The following is an 11,311-nucleotide window of genomic DNA, read 5'->3' on the forward strand; positions in this document are numbered from 1 at the left end:
TGAGTAATGAATAAGGTATGAATATTATCAAAACATACTTGAAAGCGACCTAAACTTAAACCAAGATGTATATTTATATTATACAAATATATTTGTTGAACATTTAGATTTTTAATACAATAAAGATATATACATATCTTGACACACACACACATATACATATACATACATATATATATATATATATATATAATTTTATAGTTTAATAATTTGATACACAATATAAATAAATAATTTCATCTCTCATATTTAATACACACTCTCCGAATTTCAGGTCTTGAGAAAGAGAAAGTAGAATCCATGCATCAAGTCAATGGAGTTAGTTGTCTAAAAGAGAATTTTGTAGATGAGATGAGCACTTGAAGTAAAAGTAAACTGACGGCTCAATTCTCACAAGCGAACACAAAATAACGCGTTTTTTAGCACCATTATTACAGTCAAACTAAAAACAAAAAAAAAACCAAACCACCAAACAAAAGTCACCTACTTCCATGTCCAAAGTTCCAAACTACCCCACCGCTCTACAAAAAACAAGAAAGAAAAAAAAAAAGGCCAAAAATAAATGAACCAGCCAAGCAAGCACGCCAGAACAAATATTTCTCGTTTATGGAAAAAAAGATGAGCTTGAGTTCTGATGCCTTGACTACCACTCTCTGCAACTCGATTCAAGCTTTGGGTCGTGGCTTTGATGTTACATCTGATATAAGGCTTTTATATTGTAAAGGAGCTACTGGGTCCAGGTTGGTTCATATTGATGAAGAACATGCTAGGGATCTTGATATCTCTCACGGGCTTGTGCTGCCTAGTCTTTCTTTTTGACATCGACTGCTCTCAAGAGAAAAGAAGCTTCGAGAGAATTCCTGTCTGCTCCTTCCATGAGGTGAATTTTTCTTTTCTTTTCTTTCCATTCATTATCTGGGCATGCTTGGATTTCTTTATTTTATTTTCTTATGTTAGGTTCAGTCTCTTGTGATTCGGGCAGTCCTAGAATTTATGCTCTTCGAATGTCACCTTTGTGCATGTTAGGACTTTCATGGCTAAGTAGTTAATTTGATTTGTCTTCAAGTCTAATGTCAAAAGATCACAGAAATATGTTGTTCTGATTTTTCCTGGCCGGCAATTTGTATGGGGCTAACTAATCTGGAAAAAAGTTGTGGTTAGAATGAGCTTTTTCCTTCGACCCCATCACTGCATTGATTAATTTCGGATGGGCTTACTGAATATGCACATTCAGGTAGAAAGTTTGTGAAAAGTTCTCAATTTAGTTTTATCATAGCAGCGTTTGTTAAGTTAGATTAGTAATTTTGCGATGCCTGAATAATTACATAATTTTATTTGTCTGAGGGAGACAATCAACTAAAGCTTTTAGATCATTTCTCTGTAATGCTTATTTCTTCAACTCCTGGTTGTGTGCATGCAGCTGATTATATTTTTCACATTGATGTGACGCGAAAACCAAAAAATAGGGATTGTTTGATGTAACTGCTAAGTGCTTTGGAGATTGTGGCATAAACTTTTATGTCTAGTATCCTGCCATTTTCCCAAGGGGCATTCATGATTTTTCTTAGAGCTGAGTGTATGGAGTCCTTTAAGTTTCTATAACTTCTGCAAGGTCTTCTATTTAGGATTGTTGTGATTTTGAGAAGAAATCTTATCTTGTTCGTAAACATTCCCAACTCATGTATGCATATTTGATAGCAAACTGTTTTGAAGGTTTTGGTTGGGGTTGGGGGTTGGGGGGGGGGGGGTGCAAGGCCTAAGCTAACTGGGATAGGTGTCCAAACGTCTCATTCCATAGTTCATCCTCTGCATACATGGTCAGTGAATTGGATTTCCTGTCAGAAGAGAATATAATTAGATGGTCTCAAGCACTTTATGGGCTCATTTGCACTATAATAGACTTTAAGAGCCCAAAGATGATGAACTCTTTTGATTTAGGATATGGAAGGTAAATGACTGCATATGGATATGTTGGTGAAGAACAATAGATTGAAATGCTTATATTTCCCTTCCTCTCTCATTACCATCACCTGCAATGCTTTCCAGTCTGAGTCCATATTTTATCTGGGTTTCTCTAGCTTTTTATCATCTGCTGGTGTTTCATGGTGAATCAATTCTGTAGAAAGATGGTGATATTTTGCAGTGCAGTGAATTCTCTATTCATTAGTTGTTCTCCAATTCTGTGCTTTATAGTTAATCTCTTTTTTATTTTTCCATTGATGTTAGACCTAATGATTTCTCTCTTAACTTGACTATAAAGAAAATTTCATGGTTTATGGACTGGATCAAATAGCATGTCCCTTTTTTTTTCCTTTTTAATGGCAGCGGAGTTTCTATCTGTACTTGAGTTACTAATGTAGTAAAATATGGTGTAAAAGAAGCTTATTGCTTGAATTTTCAGATGGCAGGACGATTCAATGAAAAGTCAGGTATATCAGAACGAATTCCTCTCGGAAGCTTTAATGGCATGTTCAACTTCACTGGCTCATGGCAAGTTGATGCAGCTGGAACAAAATCCCTTGCAATGGTTGGGCATTTCATTCCCTTGTATAAGGTTCAGATAGCCAAAGTAAACCTAGTTTTGCGTGAGGAAGTCAAGCGTGCTGCTGTTCCTTACTCATGGGATCCTGCATCCCTGGCAAGGTATTTTGTTTTGGCTCGAATTGCTTATAGAAACGAACTCCTTGAGAAAACTTTATAATAAAATACATGAGTTTTGTGGTTTTGAAACCAGTCATCTTTTATTTCCAATAATGCTATTAAAGAGCATCATCATAACTATGAAAAAATTCATCCGGTGGAATCCCTTTATCACATCAAAGAGTTCAGCAACACCAGCTTTTTTATTGGTATCTGTGGTTTTTTCTACTTTTCCAGCTTCATTGAAAGCTATGGTACCCATATTGTCACCTCTGCAACAATTGGTGGACGAGATGTTGTTTATATCAGGCAGCACCAGGCATCTCCTTTGTCAGGCATCTGATATCGAGAACTACGTGAAAGACATAGCAGATCAGAGGTTTCAAGACTCAAAAAATACATCAATTGCTGCCCCCTTGAAATATAAGGACAAGGTTAGTGTTCTTGCATTGCTCACTCATCTGTTCATCTAAGCCAGGCCATCAATTGATGGCTCTCATTGTTTCACCCAGTCTTTTCTTGACAAACCCTATCGTATTACATTGTAAATTCTTGTCTCTGACACACTGTTTTGTTTCTCATTTTTCTACTCTGGAGTTACAGAAATACTTACAAGTTAAATTCCTTGCTGTAGGACGTAACAGTGATTTTTAGAAGGAGAGGAGGTGATGATCTTGAACAGAGTCATGCCAAGTGGGCAGAGACAGTGCAGTTGGCACCAGATGTGATTAACATGACGTTTACACCTATTGTGTCTCTGCTTGAAGGAGTGCCTGGAATAAAGCATTTGGCCCGGGCAATTGAGTTATACTTGGAATGTAAGTTCTAATCCCATATTTGCATTCCCTTGTTTGGTTTGAAATTCGAATTTTCATTTTAATGTATAATATATTTGATTTGGTCAACAATTCTTAAATGAAACCATTGCTGTGCTAATTATTCTTTTCTTCTTTGCTAAAGCAGTATACAATTCTTGAGTAAGAAGTTTTTCTATAGCCTGTATGATAAGCTGTTTATTTTTCTTCCAACAAGTGAGTCATGTGCATGAAAATTAATTCACTAAAAGCCTTTGCATGAAAATTCATTCACAAAAAGCTAACAATCTTTCTCTTATAGCTCAGTCTTCTGACCAACAAAGTCTTGAGAGATGACTCCAGTATGATCTGATTGAAATTGGGTTGTTTAATCCTACATATTCCTTGCAAAATTAATCTGAACCATTATCTGCCAAAAAGTTACTGTTCTGAAAATTCTAGATTCCTAGGTGTGATCACATCAGCAGTAGTATGATGGATCCCATAATACCGCTGAAGTATAAACGTGCTTATGTGGTTGTAGCTCTAGGATGGGTAACCTTCTAGGAAGTCCTTGTGTTGCACCACATGATGAAAAATCTAGGAATTCCTGGTTGAAATATTCTTTTGTGTGTTTTCCCTTTATCAGACAAGCCACCCATAGAGGATTTGCAGTATTTCTTGGATTTTCAAATTGCTAAAGGATGGGCTCCAGAGCAGAATAATCTTCTAAGAAAGGAGCCTGTTTGTCAATCTCTTCAGTTCAGTTTGATGGGTCCCAAGCTGTATATAAGCCCAGATCAGGTATGTTTTCAAAGTGTATCTTCTTCATGTGGTAATGGAAAGTAATGTTGAAATGATTGCATGTGATGTATAGAATTTCATGGATAGTAGCTTCACAAATAGTTGGTCATATGTTTTTCTTTGCTGTCAGTTTTGTCATCTCAGGCACCATTCATTAAAAACCACCGTTTTGAAAATACTAAAATTTTTAATCCTGTGATGATTATTCATATCTTTAGAAGGCAACCAATTGTAAATTTTCATCCATAGGATAGCCAAACTATAAAAATTACAATCGTCGCTAAATCATTTTTGGTGATGGATGTTGGATAGAGGTTTTGAGAACTTAAAGTACATACAGTACTTACTTTTCATGAAAAGCCATGAAAAGAAAGCTTTAGCAATGAGAGTATTACTATTTACACTAGCACCTGACAAGAAAGTACTTTGGTGGGCTTGTGTCCATCTGAAGTATTAGTCCTGGATAAAATGAAAGAAGTGAAACTTGTGGATAATTTCAAAATGGTCTCTCCAAACCACGCAGAGTTCCGAGCGTTTTTCTTCTTCCAGTGGAAAATTTCTCCTTTTAGCATATGCAGACCATCTTTGCCAGACCCTGCCAGCATGAGCAGAGACGATTTGCATTTCTACTAAAGTCAAACCTTTATGATGCTGCAGGTAACAGTTGGCCGTAAGCCAGTTACAGGTCTCCGACTTAACCTAGAGGGCAGCAAGCAAAACAGACTTTCCATCCATTTGGAGCATCTAGTGTTCCTTCCGAAAGTCCTTTCAACCCCACTGGGATGCACATGTGGCCATAGGTGCTCCCAAGTGGCAAGGTCCTGAGGAGCAAGACAGCCGTTGGTTTGAGCCTATCAAGTGGAAGAACTTTTCCCATGTAAGCACCGCACCGATAGAGTATGCCGACACTTCCATCGGAGACCTATCTGGTGTTCACATTGTGACCGGGGCTCAGCTTGGTGTTTGGGATTTTGGTGCGAAAAAATGTGTTACACCTGAAACTCCTATTCTCAAAAGTTCCAGGCTGTACAATAAGGAGGTCTGTATGGGACCATAGCCCCATCCAACCCTTCTTCGCAGAGAAGCAATGGTGCATCCTCTTCTGTTTCACATGAGAAACCCTCCAGTGATAAGAAAGAAGATAGTCATGCTGGCAAATTGGCAAAAATCGTTGACATGAGCGAAATGTCAAAGGGACCGCAAGATGTTCCAGGTCATTGGTTGGTAACAGGAGCTAAGCTTGGGGTTGATAAAGGAAAGATTGTTTTGCGAGTCAAGTACTCGTTATTGAATTACTGATTGATCTTTCCTGTGTGTTTTATGATTGCCCTTTACACATGTAAGCATAGTCAAATATTCTTTGCACAGGCAGCCCAGTTCATTTGTTCTTCTGTACATTGTGCTCGTTTTCTTTCTTGTTTTTAGCTTCCTTAGTTGATAGTAGCATATGATTAAATGAGAGAGGAGTTCTTTTCTTCTAAATTTTGTTCCCATATTTGTTTTGTAAAAGACAAGAATGTTTAGTCCTATATAATAGACTTATTTTTAGTTGATATACAAATTGTTCATCCATTTCAAGTTCGTCTGTGCAGCTTTTGAGCTGTTCTTTTTTTTTTTTTTTTTAATTTATGTGGGTGTCCGGGCCAGCTTGCGCGCACCACGACTAATCCCACGGCCCACTGAATATCCTGCAAACCCAGTGAGCATGTAAGGCACCGCGGGGGTGACAGGCATGCACAGTGAGGTTTGAACCTTGGTGCAGAAAAAGGGAACAAGCTCCTTCCACCACTAGGCCAAATCCTCAAGTGCTTTTGAGTTGTTCTTGATTTGCTTCCTTGTGTTTTTTGAAATATTTTAGAAGGAATATTGTAGTTAATATTCTTTATGAATAAAAAAATTATTTTATAACAAACTCAAACAAAAATGTTATTTGTGATCCAAAACATTATTTCAAACCAAAATCCAAGTTGAGATCAGCAAGAAAGCTTAAATCCACATTAACTCGTCAACTTGTCATTATATAAACCAAAATAAAATATCATATTCTTTCAATTTGAAGATGGAAGGCTTTGGTTTTTTATTTAAAAAATTGTCAACTATGAGTTTTTTAAAATCAATTTTTTAGTTACTCAATTTATTTTCATCATGTTAATATTTTGTGTTAAATAGTTTTTATTAAAAAATAATTTCCAATACAGTTTTAAAAAATAAATGGACTACCCTTTTTAATTTAACTTTAAATATACTCATTAACTATGTTTTTAAAATAAAATTCCAACAATTTTTCCTTGCTAACATTTAGCAATCACTAGATTGGTGTTTCTCTACAATGCCACGAGCCTCACTAAAAAAAATTTTAACCTCAAAAAGAAAAATCTTAGAAGACAATTATGTTTTTACATAAAAAAAAAATTTAATAACCGAGTTAAATCTTAATTAATTTAATAATATAATAAAAAAAAATTATATATATATATATATATACACACAATGAACAAGGCAAAGGCTAGGTAACATGTGAAACATATAACACCCTTATCAATCAAAGAAAATTAAACAAAAAATTTTATAGCAGTTCTACACATTTCCATCGAATGTGAGCCTTTATTATGGCTACACACACATATTTACACATATAGTCATGTTCTTGCGTTTAATTTGACCCATAATAATTCTTAAATATAATTAAATTTTTTAATTTGATGCATGATTAAATCAAATTAACCTATTAAAAATCTAATTATCTTTCTAGACTTGATTTTTATATAGATTCATCAAATAATCATTTAATTTGATATTAAATATATATTGTCTTTCCAGTCTTGGATACAATTCGATACGATTAAGTTAGGATTTCATCCAAAATTGCAACTTGATTTTTCTATATATTTGAAATTCTCATTAGCTTGCTTTTTGCTAAATTGCCAGTTTTCTTGTTATCATTACTTTATTTTTGAATTTTTATTTAAAAAGAATGGTAAATTTAAGGGGGAATAACTCAAACATGAGTTATGACAATGAAAACATTTCAAGGACTAGAAGGCTTTTTCTTTATTCTAAAAATTCTTTATAATTTAACCCTTCATAAATTTGTAAATAAACTTACCCTTACCTTTTATAATAGTGGAAAAAAATTAATAGATATTCATTATAATTTTGAAAACCTTTTATTGATGAAAAAAATACGAACACGATGTATTTTCGAAGAAAAGTCATGTGACTTGCCCATTGATGTATTTTTGATTTTGAAAAAGCCCTCTGCTTTAAATAGGGCAAGTACATTTTACTCTTGTGCATAATTTTCAATTTACATGGATGAAATAATTCCTCATAAATTGTTTTTGTCGCTCTATATACGAAGACATAAAAAAATAATTCTTTCTAATCAATAAGAAATGACTTATGCTTTTTACTCTAGAACTTGTGTTTGCATATTATCTAGTGATCATGGAATTTAATTGTGGTATAATAGGAATAATTAAGAACGTAATTCTCCACATCTTATATAATTGGCTGTTTTTACTAGAAACTTTAATTAGATACATGTAATGAGAAGGATTTTGGACAATGTTTTATTTTTTTTTTAAAAAATATTTTGAAAAGTAATTATTATTTTAAAAAATAAATATTTTATTAACAATTAAATTATTATAGAAATGATTAGTAGCAATTATTATTTTTTAAGTTATTTCTTATAAGTAAATATATTAAAAAATATACATTTTTTATTTTTTAAAATTTATTTTTAACATTAATGTATTAAAAATTTAAAATTTAAAATTTTTAAAAATACCGATTCATCCAAAAGAAGAAGAAGAAGCAGGGATGTTAGACAAAAGACCTTGCGTTGAGTAGTGCGCACAAGAAGTATCCTACACTCCAGCATATTCTAATGGTAATATACCCCTACCCCTGCAAGTGCCATTTTATTTTATACCCAAATTATTAAATACGACAACTCACCCCTCCGCCATTGATGCTCAGAAAACACTTGTATTTTTCTTTTCCTTTTAATTCTAGCAAGCTACCCTCAACAAGCCAAACAATTGGACTTAAAAACTACATCTCCCTTAATTATAACTATTTGATTTATGTTGTTGTCTCTCGACTTCATTTGATTCATAGCCATTCCTTAGGTTTTTCATTTTTTTTCTTTTCTCATCAGTCATCATGGAAATCCCCCATGGAACATCAACGCCTGCTGACAAAAAGCACGTTTATTCGGTGTGGGCAATTCCACCAGAAGATGTGGGGGGCAGGCTGAAGAGTTTGATGGCCGGACTGGCTTCAGAATTTGGTGGGCCCCAGTTCGAGCCACACATTACGGTTGTGGGGGCCATTGGTTTAACGGAGCAAGATGCGTTGGAGAAGTTTCATTCTGCTTGTGATGGGCTGCAGGCATATACTGCTACTGTTGATCGTGTGGCTACGGGGACTTTCTTTTATCAGTGTGTTTATTTGCTACTTCATCCAATGCCTGAGGTGATTTTTTTTCTTGTTCCTCCATTTTTAATTTAGAACTGAAAAATTGAGTCCATAAATATTTTTTCTATATGGTTTTCGTTAGATTGGTTTTATGATTGAACTGAACTTGCAGCTACTAGTTTGCTTGGATGCCCACTTGTTAAAAAAATGGAGTTTTTTTTTTTTTTTTTTTAGGTGGTGGAAGCTAGTGCACATTGTAGTGGACATTTTGGGTACAAGAGTTCTACTCGTAAGTTCAATGCCATCTTGCATTCATCTTTTTCATTTATGAATAGTAAGAGGTGGGTCTTTCTTCTTCTTTTTTATGGGTTCGATTTTGTTGGAGCATATATGAGTTAATTATGGCATACTATTGCCTGGGAAATCGGTAGGTTGCTATTTGGTGGTGAGAAATGGTAAGTAATTGAGTGCTTTTGTTTGCGAAGATTTTAAAATAAGTGTAGAATTCTTAGAGTACTGCAGTCAGTAAAATGAGCGTCTGGTGCTGAAAACCTGGAGAATCTGCATTATGTGAAATTTTGTCATAAGATTATGTGAGCATTTGACCAGTGTTGTAAAAACCATAAAGAAGACACGTGAGTCTTGTAATAGTGAAACTATTTGCGATCAGTTGAGTCTTGAGAGAAAGAAGGAAAAAGGCACTGGTTTTTGTTGCATCAGACAACATATTCACTGTTGCTTCTGAGTTCTTGATTCTGTTTTCGATTAACAGCGAAGTTATGTGGTTTGTGGCTTTTTGGGAATGCAGTGGGTGTGCTTCTCTTCCCATTGAACCACCATTCAGTATCTAATGACAAGAAATTGTTGTCAAAAAAGTAAATTACAGAAGAAATATTGGGTGCCTTTTATGTAGTATCTGAAATAGAAAACTAAATTAACCGCTAATTGTTCATAAATAAACTCATCTTAGTTTTCTGATGATTGAATTACAATTTTCTTGTCGTTACACTAAAAGTTCTTCCAATGGCATTACCAAACATTTTTTCTTGGTCAAAACCAAGAGAAGGTTTAAATATTTTTCTCCATCCTGACAAAAACCAGCAATGTTTGTAGACAGATTCTCTGTAGTGGAAAGCGCATGAATTCTCCTACTTAGATATGTTGCATCTTTCACTTTTTATTAATGGATCGCGAACATGAAGAGGGCTCTTTAAAATCGGGTGTGTTGCATGTATATGATGTGGGAAGACTATATGTCATACATAAAACTTGGTTATGGGTTTTATGTCACTAAACCTGCTCACCAAGGCTGTTTGGCTTAATATTTAGATTTGGTAGTGTTGCTCATTTGCTTAGAAGATGGGTGCAGATGAGGGGTGGTCACTGCCTCCATTTGATACACAGTTTTTTCCCATTTCACGTGTTATAGTTAATAATCTGTAACAAATTGGAGGCTGCCATGTTTAAATTTGTCAGCAACATTGGCATATTGTCTCTCCATTGTGATCATGCATGTTTTGCTAATCTACACCTTGTATAACATATGCAGCTTACATGCCCCATCTCAGTCTCCTTTATGGTGATCTGACGGATGATGAGAAGAAAGAGGCTCAAGAAAAAGCTAATATTCTTGATGAGAGCATCAGCGGTCTAAGCTTTCCAATAACTCGCCTTGCCTTGTGGAAAACAGATACTGAGGACTTGACTCTGAAATCATGGGAGAAGATTGCCGAATGCAGCCTCAGCCCAAAATAACTCTTTCTTTCTCCCTTCTTCTTATTAGACACTAACACCTTACATAGCAAGCACTTTTGGCAGCCAATAAAACCTTACTTGGGCTAGCACTTCTAGCATATAATCTACTATCACTATCTGTGATGTACTGTTTAACCTCAATCGCACTAGAATGCTACATGAACATAAGACGAAAATGAATGTGAACATTGTTGATCAAATGCTTTTATATTCTATGTTGGAGACTTGTGATTGCATCAAGGCCTGTTCTGTGCTAGTCTCTGAAATTTCCACTTATTCATAAGTTCTACCATGCATTTGGATGAAATATAATGCATTTGTCTAAGCAAGCAACTGGCCAACAACAAGTTACTTGATGGGAAACTTTTGCTTTGTTTATTGTTAATAATTTTAGTTGGATTATTTCAGGAGTTGCCTGCCTTCCTTGAAGATTGAGACGAAAATATATCTGAACTTTGTTATCCGAATGTGAATAGTAAAGTTATTGCGTGTTATGATCCTCTGGAATGGGATGCTGATCTAAATGAACGAAGTAATCATAAAAAAGGCCTCTGGCTTCTGAAAGAAAACGCAATGGAAAAAGGTAATGCCATTTGCAAGGCCAGGTCGTATGTTGACTTGCTGACTGTGAACAAGGTAGGGGGAATAGCCAGCATTTCTATGCAAAGATGAGCATGACATTTGACATATCCAATATTTCAGCTGCTTGCTTAGTAAGATCTTAAGTTTTCATTAACATAATTGTGTTAGATTTATGTGTATGATTATATTCAATTTAATTTTTGATATTTTACAAATTATAAAATCTAATTTTTTTTTAAAAAAAAACAAGAAATAGACTAATGATATATTTGGTTGACAATAAGTTTTAAATATGTTTTATATGAAAAACG

General features: G+C 34.6%; 1 protein-coding gene and 1 pseudogene across 1 annotated transcript; both read left to right on the forward strand.

The window, feature by feature from the left end:
* The first annotated feature begins 513 nt into the window (after nucleotides 1–513).
* LOC118037056 (MACPF domain-containing protein CAD1-like) lies at nucleotides 514–5,791 on the forward strand (annotated as a pseudogene).
* Nucleotides 5,792–8,095: 2,304 nt separating this feature from the next.
* LOC118037057 (cyclic phosphodiesterase) lies at nucleotides 8,096–10,658 on the forward strand. Its single transcript, XM_035042939.2, has 3 exons — nucleotides 8,096–8,720; nucleotides 8,898–8,952; nucleotides 10,213–10,658. The coding sequence occupies exons 1-3, from the start codon at nucleotides 8,409–8,411 to the stop codon at nucleotides 10,416–10,418; spliced, it is 573 nt and encodes a 190-aa protein (XP_034898830.1). The 5' UTR covers nucleotides 8,096–8,408; the 3' UTR covers nucleotides 10,419–10,658.
* The last annotated feature ends 653 nt before the right edge of the window (nucleotides 10,659–11,311 follow it).

This window comes from Populus alba, chromosome 11 (assembly GCF_005239225.2).
Source record: "Populus alba chromosome 11, ASM523922v2, whole genome shotgun sequence".
Classification (NCBI taxonomy): domain Eukaryota; kingdom Viridiplantae; phylum Streptophyta; class Magnoliopsida; order Malpighiales; family Salicaceae; genus Populus; species Populus alba.